This window comes from Xenopus laevis, chromosome 6S (genome assembly GCF_017654675.1).
Source record: "Xenopus laevis strain J_2021 chromosome 6S, Xenopus_laevis_v10.1, whole genome shotgun sequence".
NCBI lineage: Eukaryota > Metazoa > Chordata > Amphibia > Anura > Pipidae > Xenopus > Xenopus laevis.
The window spans coordinates 79,970,904-79,995,948 of record NC_054382.1 but is presented as its reverse complement, the minus strand read 5'-3'; the positions used below and the strand labels follow the sequence as shown (position 1 = coordinate 79,995,948).

The following is a 25,045-nucleotide window of genomic DNA, read 5'->3' as shown; positions in this document are numbered from 1 at the left end:
ACAAGGAATGTTCAGTTTAATAAAAGCTTATATCTAAGGTATTTCAAGATGGGTCTCTAGGATATGTTAGCTCCTTCTTCTTCCATAAAAGGAATGCACGTATTGCATTACTTACCTGATTTTCAAAGACTGCTCCTTGAGTAGAAATGTTGTTGGTTCCTTGCTGCTACCAACCCCTTCTTCCTCACGTCCAGGAATCACATGCTTTTATCCAGTGACTAATTGTCGCTAACCAATGGCTGAGATAAGCCTACATGCATTCTCTGTAGATATTTGCAAATGTAGCAACTAGCTTGTCACACCATTAAATGTTTAAGAAAATGGCTTCAACAAGGAGTTGACATTCTTTCAATTGTAGGTACATGAGGTGTATGAAGAATTAGGAAGGTTTCCAACAGGTTCAAAATCTTGAAAAAACATTTGCCTCAAAGACTGTTGTAATTTAGCTCAACGGTTTTCTTCCCTTAGTGGTACTGTAAGATCTCCCAGGCTACAGCTAATGCCTTGCACTTTTAGTGGCCTTATAAATGGCTTGCAAGAGACTGCTGTGATTTCTGGTTATTTTTTTAAATACATCTTGGCCTTACAAAGTAACATAATATCGCCAGATAGGAAGGAACGCTTTTTTTTTAAATTGTTCTTTTAAATAATCTTAAAAAAAAATAGTTTTGCCAGTATACAGCTGCTGCTAATTCTACCTGGGCGGCAGTTAGTACTTTATCTTTAAATACTATTTAAAAAAACAAACAAAGCAATGTGTTTTAGTTCCTTATTAATGTATGGACAACTGCCAGCAATGAACTATAAGTTTCAACATCCCCCAAAAGTCATCAACTGTCAGGAATGCTGGGCGATTTAGCAGAGAGTCATCTTGAGGACCAACAGTTGCTCACGTTGCTCTGGTGATTTACCTGTACTACGATGTATTTTTGGCATCTATAAAAATGGTGTTTCCAACTGATCAGTAAGTGTAGCGTGCATGGAGTCATATTGTACGGATCAGTCTTCACCATGCATTTGTCATTTTTTTATACCACATGCCATTAAATAAAAGCTGCAACTGTATCTAATGAAAAATGTCCATGAGCCTTTCCATGACTGCATGATCCTGCCAACGGAACTTAGACATTCTGTGTAAATGCATGTGTGGGAGTACTGTAGGCATGTAGTGTGTTGCATTCCCAAAATAGCAAAGCCTAATCTTAAACCATCTGCTTTCAAAATATAGAAAAATCTGTGGGATTTACTTTCTTGCAATGTTGGAAATGTGTTTTGTTATAATATAGCATATAGTGACCATTGTGCCTTCATAAGCTTAGCATTGCCCTACACCTTGACAAAGTCTTCTAGAAATGCCAATAATTAGTAGTGCCTAGAGAATCCAAGTGCTGACTGCCGGCTGACCCGAGAGTACGGATGATTGCCATTAAAATAATTGAGGAGCGATTGCAAGTGTTTTGTTGGCCAGCTGCTGAGATTGTAACCACCCTGTATGCCATTGCCCTTATATTTATTTTGAGCTGATTTATTGAACTAGAGAACGATAATTACTACAGCTGTTTTATATCTCCACAACGATGAAATGTCTTCCGTTAGACATACAGTAGATATCTTAATTATCCATATTACAAGATATAATTATTAAGGAGAAGGAATTCTTACCTGTTTGTTGGCCAGGTGTGACAGTATCAGCGTAGAAACCTTGTGAAAATATAATTGTTTGTCTGCACTTGCATAGTCTTGTATTAAAGATTAGTGTGGATAAATGATTGTACCCCAGGAGTTTCTAAATGTTTTCAGATAATATTTTCATTACTTGCGGTAGAGTCCTGCGCGGAACCCATTTCTAAGACCCGAACCCGCAGCCTGCAACCGCGACACGCAACTGCCTTATTTGCACAAAATGATGCTCGCTTGTAGCGCTGACCGTTCCGTAAGGAAGACGCTGGGTAATATCAATCCGGCTTTATTATAACACACAGTGTGAAAGCATAATAACAGTGGGTGTGCCGTTATGAAAACCTACGCGTTTTGTGCCTGTGTAGTAGGCACTTCCTCAGGGTTATTAGTTGTTATTATGCTTTCACACTGTGTCTTCCTTACAGAACGGTCAGCGCTACAAGCGAGCATCATTTTGTGCAAATTTGCAGTATTCGGGATGAGGAACCGAACTCTTGCGACAGCTGCGACCGACAGGGGAACGCTGCACACTAGGGTGAGCTCCACCATACCTGCTTCTCAACTGTTGCCACCGCAAATGCCTTATCCCCGACCATCAAACAGGAAGTGATGTTGCTGCAAACAGGAAGTGACATAATCAAAAGTGGGCTGGCTGAAACAAGTTTTGTAAAACTTTAAAAGGAGTAAAATATAAACAATATTACATAAGATAAGAACTTTAGTTTAGACCTGCATCTATACCCGCACCTGAAAATCCTCCCCTCATTCTGCAGGTTGTCCGTTTTTTTTGCGGGTACCCGACACGCTGCAGGACTCTAACATGTGGTGCCCGTTCCCTGAGCCAGTGCCATATATGCTGTATCTTTGCCAGAAGCTCCATTGATTTGTAGCATTTGTAGGGGTCTCCATAGGGAAGTATGGATCCATCTTTTTTTCAAAGAAAAGTAATATACGGCACCAATCATTTTTGTCAAGCAGTTCAATTTTTCATGGGTTTGTTGAAGTATTCTCTGTCTATACGTAATGAGGTACTTTCTGCTTCATGATTGGAAATGATGAGGATGTTCTTATTAGACAGAAAATAAAGCACCACGGACTTGTTTTTTTTTAACCCAGATAAATAAAAAGAGACAGATCTGCAATTGGCACTGTTATTTTATTAGTACGAGTATACTGAAACAATAAACTTGTACTGGTATACAGACAATTTCTTTAAAACAATTTTGTTCAAATTTTGAACCAAACATTGTTTTATTATAATGAAATAATTTCTACCTAGAAAACCTGCAAGCACCATCAAAGAAAGGGACCATAAAATTCAATAAACAGACTTGAGTGTATCCTACAAATAGACACACCACAATTAGAAAATAGAATATGAATTCTTCCATTTTTTTAATATTTGTTTTTATAAAAGCTAGTGCAAGTACAATATTTTACACTGGAATTACAGAGAGTATGCACGCATATGGGGAAAAATCCGTCACAATAAAAGCTCTGAACTATGTCTGTATGCACTGAAAATTTTCCTCTGCTCATTAAGGTGCAAAATATTATTTCCTCCTTTTGCCTTTTATACCGGCTGGGACAGCCCGACTCCTTCCCAACACAAAGCTGCAAATGACTTTTCATTGCGCTCATCATGGAAGAGTGCTTAACAGCAGAACAGGAGCACAAATTATTGGTTTCCATTGGCTATGACTGAGCATTATTTTGCCTTCTATACCCAAACTTTATACTGTATCTAAGGTTTGGGGACTCTTTTGAAATTCATAGACAATATTTGGTGGGTTATTTATTTAAAATCCGAATTTTTAGTGAAAAAAAACAAAACAAATTTTTCGTGACTTATTACTGTATACCCCGAGGATGGAAAAAGTCTGAATCCGAAAATCTGGCATCTCAGACCTGCTGAGGTTGTATATAAGACAATGGGAGAAGTCCGGATATCCTGAAGGATCCGAAGATTTCAAAAGAGTTCTTGGGCATTGAACTGGAATTTTTTCGGGAAAATGTATTGATAAAAATGGGAAATAACCCGTGCGGATTCGGTTACAGTATATTTCAGAAAATAATTGTATAAATTCGGATTTTCATAAATAACCCCCTTGAAGTAGGGGGTTCACATTTGTTGTAAGGTTTACAGATGTAGATGAAATATAAAGTGTCTTACAATCGCTGTACAAGGCAGCATTCCCATTTACATTCTATATTTTTATTAGTTTTGCTGTGCAACTAATTCTCCTTGTCTTTTTTTTCGATGTAAAGTTTTTGTAGTTAACCTCAATTATTATTTTTTTTTTTAAGCAACACATTCAAGGGTAGATTTATCGAAGGTCGAATTTTGTATTGATCTGAATTTTATTTTACGCTAATAAATTCGAATGTACCGTATATACTCGAGTATAAGCCTTCCCGAGTATAAGCCGAGGTAACTAATTTTACCTCCAAAAACTGGGAAAGCTTATTGATTCGAGTATAAGCCGAGGGTGAGAAATGCAGCAGCTTCTGGTAAGTTTCAATCAAAAAATTGAGGGTTTCTGCTCCCACTGGAGGTGCCGGCGTCTCGTTTTTGGATGCCGGCGACCATTCTTGGACGCCGGCGAATATTCTTGGAGACTATTCTTGGACGCCGGCGACTATTCTTAGGTGCCGTCGACTATTCGAGTATAAGCCGAGGTAGAGTTTTTCCAGCATATTTTGGGGGCTGAGAAAATCGGCTTATACTCGAGTATATACTCACAACTCAAATGGGAGGTTATTTATGATGTCTAAAATACAATTGAATGGGAACGACCCGAAAATTTGATTCATATTTGATTCAAATACGAACGAAACTCGAATCGAATTAACATATTCAAATGGATCAACGGACCTCTAACATTGACTTGTAAATGATTTTGGCAGTTTTTAGGTGGCAAATATTCAAACTAGAACTATTTCCATGGTCGAAATGTGATAAATTTAAATTCAAAGTTGTAAGTTTTGACACAAATTCAACATTCAAGCCTTAATAAATCTGCCCCTTAAACTAAAAATCTGGATATGACGATTTTTTTTTTCCTGTAATTGGTTTCTCAAACAAAAGGAACAGTAATCACTCCTTGGCTAATCATTACCAGTCTGACGCCATCTTTTTTTCTTTGAACTAAAGTGAATAACTGGGCATTGGCTGTGAAGCACTCTCAAATCATGAGAAAAGCACAGGCAAGAAAAGGAAATTGCAGCTTTGACCAGCTAAAATAGAAAGTGAACAAAGAAATAATATGGGTGAAGTCTCCAATCATATTTCAGTGGAAGACCTTAGTTCATTCATGTAATGTGGATAAAAACAAGATTATTTCACAATAACTACCAAGTCACAAAGAACAAATGTACTTAATTCTTTTAATATTCATTGTTACAGAATTTCATAAGTTTGAAAAAGTCAGTTTGGAAAGGATATCCTTACTGTAGCTTATAAACCTTAATATAAGTGAAGCAAGGTCAGATAGCATTGTTACACAAGGAAATTCTCACCTTTTTTTGGGGGGACTGAAGAATACCTAAGAAAAGATTTCCGGTTTCCGATGGATTTCTTATGAAGCTTTGTTTCTTTAAAGAAAGATTAGGCTTGTAAAAATGAGGAGGAGGTATTTATTTGGCTGATCAGAACAAAACATAAACAAGTGCCATATTGTATGGGTTTTCATCAAATATGTGAGACAATAATTCAGGATTTGTGTAGCTACAATATGACAACACTTTTGAGGCACAACTACAAGATGTTATAGTGAAGTAGACAGCTCCTGCACCAGTAGACTGCCATCCAGTGATCAATCTAGCAAATAGTGACATTTGGTGCAATACATTCTCTACTTTGAACATCACAATGCAATAGAAACACTCACAAACTTGTGTTGTAATCCAGAATTCCAAGCAAACAAGGTAGCATTTTACCTCTGTCTGGCCACCATTACTTCAAACACGTCTGAAAAAATGGTGTACCCTTGTTCTGTTAGTCAGCTACTATTCCCAGATGAACATTATACTTTTGAGTTAAAATTAAGCAAACTTGTCCTTTACAACCCTTGATTATAGTAGAAATTGTTCCTGGCTGTTGCCACGTACACCTGATCATCTAAACTTGACATATTTCTATATACAAGAAAGGAAATAAAAAGCAAATGTTTAACCTTTCTACTTTTGTATACAAACATGGATTTCTGTGTGTGTATGTAACGTGTTTCGGCACACACGTCCATACACACAAGCACGCCTTCATACACATACACACTCATATATATATTTTACTTTACAAACAGGGTATGACCCTCACTATTATTTCAACAGATTCCATGTCTTTTCAAACACTGAATTATCAATTCCAACATTCATTTTTTTTGTGCAATTTCTTTTAAGCATGTCCTTTACTCCTAAACGTGAGTGCTTCAGAAAAAAAAAAAAGGTTTAAGCGTCTCAGACTAGGTTTACATTAAAAAAAATTTCCCACAATATATAGTGCTACGAGAAAAAGGTTCTATCAGTAAGGTAACACATCATAAGCGAGGTCATCTACGTAAAATAATAAACAAAAGGAAAGGTATACTCCAGAGTAGAGTTGTGCAAATTGTGTTTTTCTCTGGCTTTTTATGAGTGACCCAGTGCCCAAATGGGACAACGTCAGCCTTTTTATTACAATATAATGCGCAACAGAGAAGCAATGTGCCTTTTTTGCTGTTCTTTATAAATGGCTGTTTAAGCAGGCCATGTTAGAAACATCTTGACATTAAGTGGGTTATTTATCAAAATCTGAAAATGTCTCATTATTTTCTGAAAGCTACTCTTTTTTCCCCTTACTTATCAATACATTTTTTCTGAAAATTTTCTGTGCGGGGAAAAAAGAAGTGAAAAAATTCAAATTGTATTATTTGATTCCCGAAAACTCCGATTTTTTTTAGATTTTTGCCCGAAAACCACAAAACCTTCCGATTATTGCACGAAACCCAGCACAGATCAGGAGATCTTTGGGACTTCAACATGAACTCGTCTGAGTTGGAGTACTTTTTTATTCAGACTTTTAATTTAAAAAACCCAAAAATTTGAGTTAAATAAACCCCTACATTTTCTAATTTTTCCTAACAAAATATATTGCTTGGAAGGCAAAGTCTGGAGTGTTATTTATACCCATGAATAGTGTAACCTAGTAGCACATTCAACTGCCTCCGGAGGCATTATATAGTAATTTAGCCAATAGAATGATGAAGTCCAGAGAAAAAACAGATATTTAAAAATGAAACATCCCTACTCTAGAGCAGTGAAAGTGCTGCTTCTGGTCACATCAGTGTACCACCCTGAGTAAGAGGTGTGAAAGTTTCCTAAAAGGTTATTGGATTTAAAACATTAATGATGTCACTCCTTGTTATGCAATGACGTTTACAGGCAGACATGAAAACGAAAAGCCACCAATTAGATATTAACAGGAAAAGAGGGGAAACAAAGAGGATCGTTACTCAATTAAAAAAGACATAAGGCAAAACATCGTCTATATATTCCACCCTGAAGTGACCCATTCCCAAACAAAAGAATCCCCATTTTTTGTAAGCAACAGTCATAGCTTTTTAAATAGAAATCCATATGAAGGGTTCTTGTTCGAATAACTTGCCCTGAAGAAAGTATTGATGATTGTGTTTATCTGTAAACTCAACGTCATGTATGGGGGGGAAAAAGAAAGTGAGTGAGTGAAGACGCTATTGCAAAGTCTAAACCCAGAGAGCCTAGAAGTAAATACATCTGGATCTATCTATGCCTGTTACTATTACACCTCCTATTCCACCCAGCCAAAGAAACGAGAAAGAGTACCTTAGGTTTATACATTTGTATCCAAGCTTCCCCATAGCAAACTTACAAAAAAAAAAAATAGTATATCATCATTTTACAACCACAAAAATCTGCTTCGGACATGTCAAGCAAGCAAGCAAGTAAATGATGTGTGTGTTATACTGTTATATAAAGAGTTATGGTGTGGAACCTTGAATAACGGAGCTAAAGCTGTTCTACCAACTATACATGAATTAAAAGCAGCAGTCCATTGAAGAACATCCATTTGCCTCCCCCCTCGCTGTAGTTAGCGCTTATTCAATCTGCAAAAGCAAGTGCTGAGCCGAGAAACACAGTACAATCATTATACTGCGTCTCCATGTTTCTTTTAATAAAAGTGCTCCAACCCCCTTGTAGCACACTCACTCAGGCCCCTCCCAACAGCTTTTGGTTACATAGAGGCGAAGCTCGCAGATACTCAGGATTCTGGAAGTTGTAGTTCTTTGTGTCTGACATCCCTATTTAATGAACTGCTGCTTTTTTTTTTAGGTTTGCCCATATCATTTAAAGCGTTTTAAAAAAATATCTTTTACTGATCCGCGAGGCCCTTATTGGTAGGCGGCAATGTTACTTTTTTTTGTGGGCTTTACGGAGCGTGTGGGGTAGAAAAATAACACTTCACCTGTATGTGTATTTTGAAATGTAAAAATATATATGCTGTCTATATACACATATATCTTTTATCTTCTTTTTTTTAAAATTTTATTCTCACTATACATAGTACTGTATACACTCAACCCAGGATTTACATATCGTAATGCGTGGTAAAGCCTTAAGTTCAAGATATAGAATCATTTATAGGAAGGGAAATATGGAGTATGTAGTCTGCGTTACATTCTTTTTTTATTTTTTTTCATGCATTCAAGAGAACCTCTGACATCCCACAGACGTGACACGCATCAAGTGACTTCCCGTGCCATATAGACAAGACCTACGACTAGGGTTCTGAAAGTGGATTCTATAAATTCCTATACCAGGATACAGAATTCTGAACTCATGATAGAAATGCAATGGCATCATTTCTAGAGATTCTAGATTGCATCGGAGGATGAGATCATAGAGACGTTGCATAGCAACCAAGATATTTTTTGCCTTGTCTCCATGCAGCTGTTGCGTTTTCTAACTGCTGCAGGCAACCGGGCACAGAGGTGAAATACTCTGATTATTTCAATGTGCATGTATGTTGTATATCTAGCCAGTAAATATACAGGTATATATGCACATAAACCTTATGTGACAGTTACAAGGGGTGATGGGTGCAATCACTGTATTAGGTGCGGCATTTGGGATGCTCCTGTAGAATAAGCTTTTCACTAATACGTTTTTCGGTGTATTCGTTACAAAAATAAACTCTTTATGCTCCTGCCCTCCACATGTTTCCTCTGAAGGTATACTGCAGGTTACATAACAGTCACAGGCATAGACAAAATGAAAGGTGCTCTACAGACGTGTGCATATGAAGTGTTTGCATTCCCAGGTCTGTTACAGTGACATGAAATGAACAATGACATGGAAAGTAGAGCTCCAGGTATAGAGCAAGCCCCAGCACTTTATAGCAGGTTTTGATAATGTCACACTCAGCATGGGTCAGACTCCATAAATAAAGGTGGCCATACACGCACCAATATTATCGTACAAATGTATTTTCATACGTGTATGGTAGGAGACAAGCCGACTGATATGGGCAGAAGACTTGGATATCGTTGGCTCTTCAATTGGCCCGGAAAATTTTGATAGGGCGTCTTGGAAGGCATCCAAACATTGAACACTTGTTTCTACCTGTATATCTGACGATTCAGCTCTACACATGTGTATTGAAACAAATGATCTTTCTTGGAAAGATTTTTTCCAGAAAAGATTGTAATTGTTACGTCTATGGCCACCTTAAGGGACCCTATGGCTGACCCATCTTCCATTGCTTTTGGATGCCCCCACTGTGCCAACAGAAATTAATTGTACCACCTCAACTTATAGCTTTCAGCCATCCTATATTTAACATGTGTTAGAGTCCTACACCACCAGTCATCATTTATTGCACTGCTCTGTCACCATCACAGTAAAGGCAGTTTTGTGGGCTTCTTTTTTCCAATAGGTATCAATCCATGTCAGTTTAGAAAGGTCGCTAGCTATTCCCTGAATCAAACAGAGTTTATGAACTGCTTCCCATCAAGAGGAATGTGCAGGCTTTAACTCTGAAAGCTAGTGGCCTCCATAGTCTCTGTGCCAGGCAACATCAGTTGCCCACAACGGCCATAATCAGGCAGTTTAATGTGTAGAGATATAGAGTAAGGCTAACTAAGTTCAAGAGCTGTATATACACTACAAGTGTTTTTCTTTGTATCACATCACCTTCATTCATTCATTGCCTGAAAATACATGGGAAAATCAATGGTTTTCTGCTGCCATCCATGTATGTATGATACTGTTTCACTTGTGTGTGATTATAGTGGTACCAGGGTGAATTCTCCTCGAAAACAAGCCTAATCAGTGTCCATCCCTCATACCTTACCAAGTGAAACAGAAGATTTAAAAAGTGCCCTGAGGAAAACATACAACAATAAACCCTCTTCTATCAGGGAGGCACACCACAATGACACAAGAAGAGAGAAGACACAATGCAGTGAAATGAGCACTGAATTATGAGTTTAAGACAGAAGCCCTCTCCTTGTCCAATATCCAAACAAGTGCCAATAAACAGAAAAATGAGCTACGTCAGTATTGGGAAATCTGCTTAACAGCCAGATTAGAGAAGGGCTACAACATGACCGCATTCAGCGCAATGAAACTGCACCCATGTTTATCATTAATGTTCTTATTTCGTTTATTGCTTTCTGGGTTGCCTGATTTTTGTTGTATTGATATTTATGGCGGTGTGTCATTAAATGCTTGTTGAAGTAATGGTTATTGCCTAAAATATTCCTTTGTCTAAAAATGACATCTAAATACCATCCTACATTCATATTTTGTATTTTTTCAGTGTCTATATTTTTGTACCTTGAGAACACAGTGTGACTCCTTCAACAATTAGATGTCAGGTTTCTCACCTGCTCCCCAATGTTGCAAGATACATGGTTTGAGGTGCTCCCTTGTACACCTAGTTGGCTGGATTATTTAACTGCTTGCCTGTCAATCTCCAGATAATTTAAGGTGGCCATAGACGCAAAGATCCGCTCGTTTGGCGACATCGCCAAACGAGCCGATCTTTCCCTGATATGCCACTAACGGGCATGGCTATATTGGGGGTAATCTGAACTTTCGGCCCTATGGCTGAACGATCGGATTACGATGAGAGCGCAATGGGCTCCGGCGGGACGCTTGGGACAAAATCAAACATGTCCGATCGACCAAACGACCGATCTCCACCGGACGAAAAATGTCGGGTCCGAATCCTCGATTCGTACGATAGGATCTTTGCGTCTATGGCCACCTTTAGTCTAGCAACGAACCAAACAGGCCATCAGATTACTCAGGAGATGGCTGCTTATTCTTTGTTAACAAGCAGTCCAATCACTTATGGGCAGTATGACCCAGGAGCTCAACTGCTAACCTGTCCAATGCAACGTTCATCTAAATCTCCTGACTTTTCTACAACAGCCACTTGTTCCTGAACTGACAGATCAAGTGCTGCATTGTCTTGTTGTGACATTAAGATAAAGAATCATCTGGAAAATGTAAGTATTGTTCCCAAGACTGTGAACAGTGGCAGTCATTCTTGTTTCTCAGCTGCCTGTGCCTGCCCTACTAACAACCTATGGGAGTGCTGTCCCTGAGGGCTGTATCTATTAGACTGAATCTTACTTACAGAGATGATTAAGAAACTGGACAGGCCTTCAGTTATCTGTATTTGCCTCCATGAAAAAACTAATCCCAAAAATTTGCATTACCATCCCAATGCCCAAAATAATTTCTAAACACTATTTTTGTTTTCAAATTAGATAAAGTCACCAGCCATGATATCTAAAATCAATCAATTTCCATAAACTTTCAGTAAATTGGGAGTAAAGACAATCACATTTCAAGACTGGAAAATACATATAAGTGGTTGTTTCATATCCAGATGTTCGCTAGATTAGATACTGGACTTGTCTAAAGTGCCAAACATTTCTACTCTGTGACAATTTGAGAGATATATATTTTGTGTTAGAACTTTTTGTTAAATGTCTACAATTTCTAGAACTTTGGAAATGTAGGCCAGAAAGCCCATGTGTGCAAGGCTCAATTAACACATATCACATAATACATATTATATCTACTTAAAGGTTAAATACATTACTGAGAAAAGATTGCAACAATGATTCCATAGTTGCAGAGAACAGGGAAAAAAATTACACTTTTTTTTAATAGAAAACATCACCTAACATATGAAACCAATATTTCTCCATAAAAGCAAGCTACCAGAGCATGTCACAATGAATTATATGATCAAGATAGATAAAGTGAAACAAAAGTGATTTGTACAAATATTTATAATGCATATATAGTTTTTTTTTCTGGAACGACTACGTGGGACTGCACCTTTAAAATATATATTTTTTTTTAACATGTGCAATCGACCTGTGTCCTTTATACGGTACGGATTTCTATTTACGTCAAATTGAGTACAAAGAAGGAAAAACATACTCATCTATACACAGAAAACATCTGAAACTCGTGACTACAGATCTTTAGTTCTTAGAGGTAAATCTTACAAAAAAAAAAAAAAGGAAAATTTATTTAAAAAAAAATAAAAATAAAATACATTGAGATTTCTAAGAGTTCTCCTTCTCAGACTTGGTTCAGTGTGACAGAAAGATTGAAACTGTGAAAGAAACATCACCCTAACAAATTAGGCAAGTTAATAAGTATTTGCTACATATATCCATGTTCTTTCAGCTGTTTTCCTTTCTCAACAACATTATCACAATTCATTTGCAGGAATATCATCCAAATGCGAAACTCAAGATGTGCAAACTGCAAAGTTATTTTTTCCTTTTTTTTAAATCTTTTTTTAGTTTAAAGTCCGTCTTTTAAAAACACTGGACAACATTTTTTTTTTCTATTTTCTACCTAGCTTAAAGTTTCCCTATCACTCTCCTTTTTCGTGTCAGCTAACATATGACTTTAACTCTTTCATTCTTTCTTTCTTTTTTTTTTTTTTTTAAAAGTGCCTTCTGAAAAGTAGTCCTGTGGGACAATAACGGTCACATCCTGGGTCAAGGTTTACATTCATCCCTTTGAAACCACATGAAAACGTTCAACATCTTGCTCCAAGAAGCAATTCAAATGTACATGGTTTCAGTGTTGAAGAGTTTTTTCTTTTGTTTAAATACACAGATTAAAAGTGAGATACAGTACTAGACAAACATTAGACCAAGATGCTCGTCAATAAAGTGTGAACAGCGATTTAAGTGCCTATTAGACAATCTCATTTCCCTCCCCCAGTCCTAATTCTTTGTTGTGTCACAAATAATAATAACAACAAAAAACAACTTTAAAAAAGTGGCACCAATTAGTAAATGTCTAAAACAGTACTAGAGTTAAAAACACAAAAGATTTGCATCCAAGGTGCAAACTATTCATGTTAGTGCTCCAGAGGCATTGTGCTTAAACTTTAGAAAACACATGCCCATGGTTAAAAAATATTTGCCCTCTTAGGAATTCACTAGAACAATATGACCCTTAACAACAGCCTCCACAGCTTGTCATATTATTCTGCCTTGCCAGTGAGAATTTCTCATGCTATACCATCAGTAATGAGATTGAAAAAAAGAGAAACAACATAAAGGTATATGAAATCATTTTTCACAGCACAAAAGTTTGACATTTCGAATAGGAAACCTTTGCGTGTTCCCCTGAAGTTAATTTGTGCAATTAGGGAAGAAAGCGGTTGAAATATTCCCAATTCTCTGTGTAGATTTTGCATTTAGTCAAAAAAAACCTTTTTTCTAAAAAAATTTAATCATAATTTGGAATCCATGTATGTTTAGAATGACTTTTTTAAAATGTGATTTAAAAATCCAGTGTATTTTTCAAATTTGAATTATTATACATGGTTGATTGCCCCCAAATATGTTTGCTTTTTTTTTCTGCATTTCACACTACCCAAAAAATTCAGACTTCTGGTGGTTTTTATTATTTAACAGAAAAATGTGAAAACGGAAAAATTTACTTTGACCGCAGAATACCCAAATCAAATTTCAATTTGATGGTCGAATTTCGAAGTATTTTTTACTTTGAAATTCAACCCTTGATAAATCTGCCCCTTAGGGTAGTGTTCAGTGCCATTGGCCAAGTTGTTTATAAATTAAAATGGCCATTAACGGCATCACTTGCATCATACCAAGAAAAGTGTTGGCAGGCAGGAATTGCAAAGTATGCTGGGCAGGTGAAGTGAAATGTGAACATGAAGAATTACTTGAGCCCCACTGAGACATTGACCAAACTCAACCTCTGATTCTACATTTTTGTTATGCCAGAGACCCCAGAATACACACATTGTCTTATCTCTCTCCACAAGAGACAGACCCACAGATCAATATGTAAGCATCCCCAGAAACGCACACTCATATCTCTTTTCTTTCTGCATTTCCCTTGTATTCCTCTAAAAAATGGAAAATCTTGTTTTAGTTGAACGTGGCATGCTGTAAGAAGATGACAGGAGCCACTTTAATACATTCCTCTTCATCATCAATGCAGAAAGCTATTTTTTCCCCTGTAGTAACTCTGCTAAAAACTAGCTACTTACAAACACTTGTGGGAAAAACATATGCACCAACAATCTCCTGCAAGTATATCAGCCGCCACTATAACAATGTTATAACATAAACCTAAAATAAGATGATAACATGTAAATACTGGGTTATTTATTCTACAGTACAGAAATCTGAATAAAAATGACACGGGTATGCCTAATTTCTATTCTTAAAACCATTTTACTTGCCTACATTAGATCGACCTTCAATGCAAATTTTAACCTCCTGAGGAATAAAAGAAGGCTTGGGAAGAGTCAATGGTGGTTCTTTTTCAAACTTCTCTACTTTTCGTGTTTCTGGGGCAGACCACCTCCTCTTCCTTGTTGCCAGAGGCTTACCAGGTTCTAGTTTGGCTGCATTCAATGCTGCTGGACATCTCAGTTCACCATTTTCAGATGCCATCTGTGAACTTCCCTGATTAATTCCATTCTCTTGTTCTGCATACCTGTGACTGTTTCCAGATAAACTGTCATTCTTTGGGTGCTTCAGCAAGAAGTTAGCCGAATCCATGGACTGGCCTTTCTTTATCGAGCCATTTTTCAGATTTTTGAGTGTTAGTGATATGCAGACATCTCCCACTGACAACTTGCAACATGGCAAATCAAACATCTGGTTTGTTCTTTCAGGGCTGCAGGAGGACCAGCCTTGACCAAATACGAAAAATGGATATTCTATCAAGACTTCGACACTGACCTATTGTATTAAAAGAAGAGAAACTGTCAATTTTATTTAAGTACTTAAATTATCTTTAAAATCAAAGCAAGATGGTATACAGAGTAGAAGCAAGGAGTGCAGTATTGCAAAGAAGTTGCTCAGCTCCCACTGTAACGATAAAATTGTTGGTAAATATTGATGACTGCTGGGTTGGCACAGGTACAGATCATGGGGGGCTTTGGCCTGGGGAAATATTGATGGCTGCTGGGCTGGCACAGATACAGGTGGGGGCTTGGGCAGCAGTATGACTGGGCTCACTGTTGGCTGCTGGCACAGGTACAGATCATGGGGGGCTTGGGCCTGGGGAATTGGAAATATTTATGGCTGCTGGGCTTGCACATGTACAGGTGTGGGTGTGGGCACCAGTAGGATGGCTGGGCTCATTGTTTGCTTCTGGGCTGGCACAGGTACAGATCATGGGGGGCATGACTTGGGCCTTGGTTAACATCGATGACTGCTGGGTTGGCACAGGTACAGATCATGGGGGGCTTGGGCCTGGGGAAATATTGATGGCTGCTGGGCTGGCACAGATACAGGTGGGGGCTTGGGCAGCAGTATGACTGGGCTCATTGTTGGCTGCTGGCACAGGTACAGATCATGGGGGGCTTGGGCAGGCCTGCCACCTTGGGGGAAATATTGATGGCTTCATTTGCACTTTGTTTGTTTACCAGGATAAAACCTTTGTATTTTTTGGTGTACCGTATTTTTTTTATAAACATTACATATTTATTTAAATGAAAAGTTTTATTCAATAATGCGGTTTCTTTTATTAAAAAACATAATGGTAAGGTGGGAAATGCAAATGCAGGTCGGCAGGGGGGGGGGGGGGCGCTGATCGGAAACCCTTGCCTAGGGTGCCAAACTACCTTGGCCCGGCCCTGGCCTGAATAGAAAAATGAATAATAAAAAGTAGCAGTAACAATAAATTTGTAGGCTTACAGAGCATTTGTTTTTAGATGGGGTTGGTGGCCCCCATTTGAAAGCTTGTAAGAATCAGATTGAGAAAGCAAATAATTAAAAAACAATAAAAAATAAATAATGATGGCCAATTGAAAAGTTGTTTAGAATTGCCCAATCTATAACATACTAAAAGTTGACAGGCACAAGGGCAGGCACAAGAATTATGTGACCTACCTTAGACAGTTCTAAGAAATTGTTATATGAATGATGGTTAAGCACACACAGCTGTAAGTGGGCTTTACAACTTATATCACTGAAAATGTTAAATCGGTACTTGTATTTCTGTGAAACTGGATATAGTAATTATAAGATTTTGTATCCACTAGTTTTATGAAGTAGAAACTTTAAAAAAAAATGACTGCAACTGCAGTTTCAAAAGCTTTTCCTGCAGGTAAAGAGCAAAATAAATGTGGTTTGGTGTTGAATAAAACAGAAAAAGGAAGAAAAACATTGCTCATTTGATATTTATCCACAAGAACATAGCGCACTTAAACAAACACTTCTGGTCTGAGTCATATCAAAACTGGGCTTGTCCTTTAGAAAAAGGTGGGTGGGGGAATTTATTGTATGTGCAAGTTTTTACCACTTACACATCAGTACTTTAAATTGCTTTGCATAATGCTAAAATAGAACATCTAAGTGCCTAACCATATGGATAGCAGTTTTACTATAGATCTTGAAGAAACAGAGGGTCAGCATACTGTATTTTGTTAGGAGTGCCAGTGACACTGCACATGCTCCATGTGGTCTGGGCAGCTGTTGAGAAGCTTAGGGCCAGTCGCAAATCATCAAGCAGAAAATCAGGTTCACGTGTCACATAAGCTGATGCTTCAGGGTTGATTATTAAATTCTGATGGTAATTGCACTGGTTTTAGAGCTGCCATGTAATGAGAATCTAAATGTATTATTAATTAGTCTTGTATTGTGACTTTCATATTCTATATAAACAGTGTATTGTGAGTCCCAAGCTCAGGTAATTGACAGCAGCACAGAGGATGTGCGGTCATTTAACAGAAAAGAAAACAAAGAGCTACTGGGGCATCTTAAGAGTTATAGATTTTCCCTGACAAAAGTCTGTGGTTACTTTAGACAGAATATGAAAGCATAATGTGCAGCATTTAGAGCCTACTTGTGTTTAAATGTACCAAATACCATTCTTTTGGGGATAAACAGTTTTTACCAGTAGACCTCTGGTGTATACAGTAATATCACATAAATCCCGCACTGTTGGAAATCCTCAATTTCCATGGATTGTGAATAACAGATCGTGTACATGATGTTGAAACCAATTTAACCCTGTTTCTTGTATCCCCTCATATTGCTGGTCCGCATCTCCCAGTATGTACTAACCCTTGATTATATATTGAGGAATCCTAAACTCTTACCTGAAAGAGTACTGATTAAATTTGTTTTGTAGAATATTGAAACTCATGGAGCCATTTTGGCCATACCAATAATATCTCAAAGTGCAAAACTATTGAATCTTCACTCACCTGTGACCGGTGCTCTCCCACAGCAAACTGCACCACCGCTATGCCTGGATTATGGCTGTTCTCAATTCTCTCCACAGTGCTGGAGTCTATTTTCAAGTCGTTGCTAATATCTGCACTTTGTATGAAGTCATCTGTTTTTAAATCCTCTACTTTCTTTAGGTCACCATTGGCCAGCTGAATGATTGACCCTTTCATAAAGTAAGGGGGCAGTGTAGAGGCAGTTGCAATATGAGAAGCAACAGACTGTACAACAGGGAGGTGGATTTGAGCTGGGACCAATGCAGCCTGGTAGGCAGTTTGAGTTGCCAGTGTTTCAGCACTGTAGTTTTCACCTTTAGGAATGGGCGTAGTGACAAATGTATGAGGCACTGCTGCAAACTGGGGAGATGATGTCACAATACCAGGTGTAACCCCAACCCTAGATGATTCAATGTCTGGATTGCCAACAGGTATAAGTAAGGGTTGGGTGCCAGGGAACACCAAGTGATGTGGCAAATTTCCAGGGTAGCCAATGGTTTGCTGCTGACTGCTGAGATAGCCAATGACTGGCTGTTGTGTACCCGCATAAAAAGCAGCAGGCAAACCAACAGAAAGTTGTTCTGCTGCACTGTGAGTTGTCTGAATGACAGTGTGAGGAGATAATGTGGCCACAGTTTTTACAACATCTGGGCATAAAGTTTGCTGTGGGGATAAAGCATAGGACCGATGGGTTGGCTTTCCTAAATGTATGCTTCCCTTGTTATGAGTTGAAGGTGAGGTTTCTCTCTTAATGGTCTGTGAGACATCCATGTCTGTGGCAGTGTTGCTGCTAGGCACTACCATGACTGAGGTCCGAACTCCTGAGGGATCCCGAGTACTATAATCAGTACTAGGGTGCACCACTACATGTCTTGTCTCATAATGTTGGGAAGCTGGTTTATTATTGCCTGCTTTCATTAACTGTGCATCTGCAGTACAAGGGACTCCAAATCTTCGAACTTTCTCTATTTCTCCATTCAATAACTCCTTGGTCTGTGACCTGTAATTGTCTTCCTTCTTTGTAGGGTCCCTAGCAAAAAAATGAGCTCCTGAATCTGAGTACTGCACAACCACCTGGGAAGGTGCACCTAGTGTCAGTGTATTCGGAATCACTGTAGAGTGAGTAGGTAAATGAACAGGTGGCGAGAGAGTTCTGACTGTGCTCTGTGATGAGCTGGAAATATGGACATATTGACTTGGCTGAGTAGGTGACCCTGCAGTAACCAATCCTAGTGTCCGATCTAGATGTGGTTCTATTTTATGTCCCTGCATACTGGAAAAAGCCTCCATCTGGGATCGCTGGGTTGGAGTTGTAACACCTACTGGCATGGAGGACACTGCACTGGATCCAGAATTTGATGTACGCGAAATTAGCTGTGAATTTATGAATCCTGCATATGATGGTCCACTATATGGTGGCCCAATGAACTGGTAGGTTTGGGGCACATTAGCATATTGCACAGGAGACACAGATGCCCCTGACAAAGACTGAGCAGTTTGATAATTGGCAGGAACTGTTGTTGCAACTGGTACCGATCTTGTAGTACTAGTGGGAGAATAGTCCATACTCGTAGAAAGTGATTTATGTAAACTTCCTCCCTTTTGTAAACCAGTTTCAGCTGAAGTTCCTGGAGGCCCATGATGGCGTGCACCAAGGTCACTGCTGGGCTTGGATGGGAGCCACGATAAGCTATTTGTGCGGTGGTTTTCATTTGTCAGTCCGACAGTCTTCTCTTCAGAAGGTCGACTGGTGGCGGGTATTTCACGTTTCTTTGGTGGCAGGCTTTCATTGCTTCGTTCTTGATTAGATTTCATGTTTTGCTCTCTGCCACCACCGCCAACCACCACGGCTTGCTCACTGTCTGACTGATGCTGATTTCAGTCTGGTGAATGGAAAGTCACATTTAAATCTGTTAGAGAGCCCAATGACTTCATGAGGAATCATCTCCCTGGGAGCACAATCTTCCAACAGTTGATGTGAAATCTAGATAAAATAATTAGGAAATGGAAATGACATTAATTAAAGGATACCTTATGAACAACTGAAGCATAAACAATTGCATTCTTCAAGTGCAACATAGCTTCTACATCTAGTGCTAGAGATGTTTCTAATGACTAATTTGTATACCCAAATGTGTGTGTGTCTGGCCAGATATAGTGTTGTCTGATGTAAAGTAATGAATTGGGGATAGACCCTATGAGCTCTCATTATCTGGAGTGTGGTCAGAACCAAATTAATCATTGGTGTCACAGACACACAAACGCATTAATTCGCAACATTCATTTGATGAAGCATACAGTCCTATCAGTGTGTATAAAATCAGTTATTTTAGTGTTGGAGGGGTTGGAGAAGCACTTATTTATTTATTTATTTATATTTCCCCAACCCAGCCCAATTTTTCCCCACTTGGCTTTTTCTTCTGGGGGGAACACTTTAAATGCAGTTTTTATCATGGCAACTCATCCTGCAGCCTTTTAGCTGTTGTTGGACTATATTATTCTCTGACAGCTGAAGGGAAAGAACATGAAGAAATTTGGTGCGAGGTGATGGGAGACCCATTTTTTATTGAGAGAAGTATCACTCCGGAGCAAAGTGCCGATTGTTATTGGATTTGTGGAGGTGTATGTTAATGTGAGTGAGAAAACAACTGTGAGGGAAAGACGTTGCTCTACAAGGAGAAAACCTGATAAAAATCCTGTGTTATTTCTCTCACTGCAAAATTGAGAATATGCGCCTCTAAGCCCTGAGATTTGCTGTTAAGTGTATTCTTTTTTTAATACTTGTTAGCATCAGTTAAGCAGTATCATGGGCTTCCCATTTGTTAACAGAGAACTCTCATGGAAATAAAGTGCACCCAGACATAGGGGATTTTTTAATGAAATGTTGGCAAATATTAGTAAACATTTACCACTGTAAACCTTTAACTATTACTATTTTCTATAAAGCAACCAAGTTACTGTTCACACAGAAGTCAGTGTGTTTGTCCTCACTTACAGAGAAGCTGCACATGCAGTTCAGATCAGCTCTCTGCTAACAGGTTATGGGCCCAAATCACAGCACCACTGGTATCTGATCCTGAGAATCTCTGGAGAGACAGACAGAAGCTGAGCACATGGTAAAATGGCAGCTAGTCTGGAGTTCAGGTAGGGTTGCCACCTTTTAAAATGATCTTTACGGGCAGGTGGAGGGGCGGGGTTAAAAGTGCGGGGATGTGACAATAAAGGGGGCGAGCCGAGACGTGCTATTGGCTGGCCGGGTCGTGATGTCAAAGTGGGCGGAGCCAAGCGTGCATTTTGCAAGAAGCTCAGCAAAAAAAGGTACGTTTGAGCAGGCTGGGGGCAGGCCACGGGCTTTTTTTTAGGTGTATTACAAATTTACCGGCAGCTACATTGCTGGTAAATTTGTAATACCAGCCCCGGCCTTGGCTGGTGTTTTACCGGCTAGGCCGGTAAAATACCGGCCGGGTGGCAACACTAAGTTCAGGTCAGGCATAGCAAAGCTGAATAACAGCAACTATCAGCTATGGAAATTTAAGGTGGAAATGCTTTTATGTAAGGATGATTTGTGGGAGGTAATCAGCACAGAGAGACCAGAAAACAATCCTGAGGTTTTGGATAAAAGAAACAGACAGGTTAAAGCAGTTATTAGCCTACTGGTGGAAGATGATCAACTGATTCACATCAGGAAAGAAGAATCTACAGCAAACGTTATGTGGAATGCACTGCAGTCACTCCATGAGAGATCAAACTTAAACAGTAAACTGTACCTGCTGCGTAAGCTATACAGCATGAGACTGCAGAAAAAAAAATCAGGAAATGCAGCTCAGAGGAATTGAAGAGGAAATTAAAGTCAGCCATTCAGCAGCTCTCCTTCTATGCAGCCTTCCTGAATCATATAGCCCTCTGATAAATGCCATTGAAGTCAGACCAGAGTCAGAAATAACTAATCGCAGAAAGAAAAACAGAGTTGTGAAAGAAACTATAGCACTAGAAACATCTCTTAAAGGACCAGTAACATCAAAAAAAAATGTTCAAAAATTCGTTAGAGCACAACAAAAAATGAACACAGAGACAAATGAAACTTTTAAATAGCAAAGACTTTATTAAGAAATAACTTACAGAAAATCCACTTCCTGTCCTCTTCAGAAACGGCGAAAAGGCGACCATCCACACTGCAGCAATCGATTTCTTCTCCCTGGATATTCATCCTCCTCTCGTTGTGTCCAACAGCAGCTGGTTTGTTCCTGTGCTGGCGGCGATGAACTGACAGCAGCGAGTCCTCTCGCTTCCCTTCCACTGGCCTGGCCGTCTACAGTCTCCCAACGGCACACTTGTTCCTGCACTTTCACTGTGCGTCTGGGATCTCTGCTCGTGCTCTGCCTTCACTTCCCCGGCGCTGGAATTGGAATCCGGGGCAGCATTTCCCACAGCGCGGCCGCTGCCTCCTGAGCTTTCCTTCCCAAAAGCCGAGCGTGGCGCTCGCTGGTGTGAGTGAGGGAGGAGGAAGAGAAGGGCAGCTAGTAACCAGACTCGATCCAGGTCGGAATGGAAGTACGCGGCTTGGCGCGCTGATTGTACATGAAGTTGCTTCCCTAGGGTCTGGGCAGGATCGGCTCTACTGCTGCTGAAAATATACACATGCATGCTGCACTGCCGGCTAGTCCAGACATTTTATATTCACAGTAACGCGTGATGTCTATAGCAGCCCATTGATAAGGCAGCAGCTTGGGGAGGAGGGGAGACGGAGAGGGAGGTGAGGAGAGCGGAGCAGGGAAGCCGATGCACAGTGAAAGTGCAGGAACAAGTGTGCCGTTGGGAGACTGTAGACGGCCAGGCCAGTGGAAGGGAAGCGAGAGGACTCGCTGCTGTCAGTTCATCGCCGCCAGCACAGGAACAAACCAGCTGCTGTTGGACACAACGAGAGGAGGATGAATATCCAGGGAGAAGAAATCGATTGCTGCAGTGTGGATGGTCGCCTTTTCGCCGTTTCTGAAGAGGACAGGAAGTGGATTTTCTGTAAGTTATTTCTTAATAAAGTCTTTGCTATTTAAAAGTTTCATTTGTCTCTGTGTTCATTTTTTGTTGTGCTCTAACGAATTTTTGAACATTTTTTTTTGATGTTACTGGTCCTTTAAAGCTGGAAAAATTGCAAAAGGAGATGCACAGAGCAGAGTTGAGTGTTTTCGCTGTAAAAAGCCAGGCCATTTAAAGAAAGACTGCTTTATATTGAAATATGAACTAAAACATGCAGTGGCAAAGACAGCAAAAAAAATTGCAAAGGGTGTTGCACATAAAACTCCAGATAGTATAGATACACAGTGAAGCGGATGTTTCAAGCTGACTCAAGATAACTGCTCATCAAACTGGTGTAGGAGTAGGAGCAACAAGTCACATGACAAGTGATAAGAATTTCTTTGATCAAATAGATACAAACGAGAAAGTGTTCCTTATCTATTTCATTCTACAATTACTTGAGTGTGTGTAACTTCAGATGGCTTAATCATTCATCCTGTGTTAATTAATAAAATGTATTAATATCAATAAAGGTTTGCCCTTTTATTACTAATCTCTCTGCAAACATATGATGTATTCACACAGCCTCAGATCATCTTCCATCTACCAATCTGCTTCATAGCCCTGATGTTATTTCTGTACTGCCTTCCTACTACTCTATATAGGTTATATAGGGTTATATTATATATATATATATATACATACACACACACACACAAACACACACACACACACACACACACACACACACACAAGTCCAAGGGTTGCCAGCACTCTCGATAAAGTTACTTAAATTTGCCTGGGTGCAGTGCCAATAAATTATCCATAACTGCTACAAGAAGGTCAGCACTCTCAGGACTTATAAAAATCATAATATTTATTATAAATGACTAACGTTTAGCCTAGGTGGGACCTAGCTGAAATGTTAGTCATTTATAATAAATATTATGATTTTTATAAGTCCTGAGAGTGCTGACCTTCTTGTAGTATATAAGTCCTGAGAGTGCCGACCTACTTGTAGTATATAAGTCCTGAGAGTGCCGACCTTCTTGTAGTAGTTATATATATATATATATATATATATATATATATATATATATATATATATATATATATATATATATATATAAAACACACAAAAGGTCCGCACTCTCAGGACTTACTTGTAAATAAAAAATGTTTTATTAAAAGACTAACGTTTCGGCCTCTCCGAGGCCTTTCTCAAATTATATAAATAATATTAGGACATAGAAAAATCTGTATATACAGACTGGAAATCAATGATTTTTGAAGCATTATATGCCTTGTGTAGTGTGTATATGACAAAGCTTGCTGTAATACTAAGGCCATTATCACACTTTTTCTAGTAAACGTGGTACAACTTATCCATGAACATAGCACAACTTTTGTGATGTAATATACATTATAGAATTTTAATATGATTAGTCAGACCCCACTGTGATCTGATCTGTAAAAACAGTGAAATAGGCCTCTGTAATGTGTATGTATGCATGTATGGTGGGTGTGTGAAATGTTCAGCTTGGTCCTGCTTTTCAAGACCCATTGTATGTCACAAAAAGCATCAAGTAAATTGAAGGTAAGATCTTCCTAATGATTATAATTGGCACAACATCAACTGTAACATTAGAGTGCCTAGCCGGTAAAAATGTTGCTTGGGGACAATGTTATTAATAGGGAAAACCCCTAAAAATATAGGATGGCCGGTATTTTTTTTTTTACAGAAAAGGTGGCAACCCTATCTGGGGGGGTCTGAAATATATATTTTTGAAGGCTCATTTGACAACAATGTAGATGTCAATTAGCTTTTCATCTCTCTAAAGCAGTATGGGAGGACTGTTCCTGCAACTTGGCAGAATTACCTAGGTTTTAATTTAGTATGTTAAAGTGATTCCAGTCTACTGAAGAGTCCTGCTGGGCAACACAAATGATTTATGATCTTACCACAGGCAATGAATTGAATATGAATAATACAGGAGTCTACAGAAGTAGCAGGGTTCTTTTAAGTGCGCTGGTGTTTTAAGCTTGTTCTTTGGTCTGCATGATATGCATTTGGGAGTACTCCCAGGAGAAATGCCATTAAATCTAATTTTCTTTTTGTTTTGTTTTTTTGCATAATAGCGCATTGATTCCAGGTGCATTGTTGTCTTTACTTTTTCTTTGAAAGTCATATAATATTTTTAAATATATTATATCACAATTTCTATTTCTTTTTTCATTATGGTACAAATTCAAGGAAAACATTACCACTGGCCCTTGAAGCTTAAAACAATAAACCAAAGTCACTGTATATGAAAACCCCTTCAAAATCTTTTCCACAATGAACTGACTGTATCCAAGACCAGGTCAAAGGTGTTTGCAATGCAGAGACAATGAGGAACATGACTACTGTCCACTGTCCAGCATTGCTAATGCTCCACAGAACAACAGGTAGAGTTTGTGGGGAGGTCGGGCGGGTTACTTGATGAATGTGTTTTTTCTAATAAATCCCACTGACACAAAGTTGCTGTATACTGTGGGTCAGAAGCTGCAGAGTTTATTATTATGATAAAATACATG

General features: G+C 38.8%; 1 protein-coding gene across 9 annotated transcripts in view; it reads right to left on the bottom strand.

Annotated features, from left to right (window-relative positions):
- Positions 1 to 12,577: 12,577 nt before the first annotated feature.
- atxn1.S (ataxin 1 S homeolog) overlaps positions 12,578 to 25,045 on the bottom strand; it is a 179,517-nt gene continuing 167,049 nt past the window's right edge. For all 9 annotated transcript variants that reach the window (XM_041567756.1, XM_041567755.1, XM_018269505.2 and 6 more), the window contains 2 exons: positions 17,438 to 19,439; positions 12,578 to 14,963 (listed from right to left, as the gene is read on the bottom strand). In XM_041567756.1, the coding sequence (XP_041423690.1) occupies positions 14,451 to 14,963; positions 17,438 to 19,270 (2,346 nt within the window). In that variant the 5' untranslated portion in view covers positions 19,271 to 19,439 and the 3' untranslated portion in view covers positions 12,578 to 14,450. The remainder of the gene's footprint in view (positions 14,964 to 17,437; positions 19,440 to 25,045) is intronic.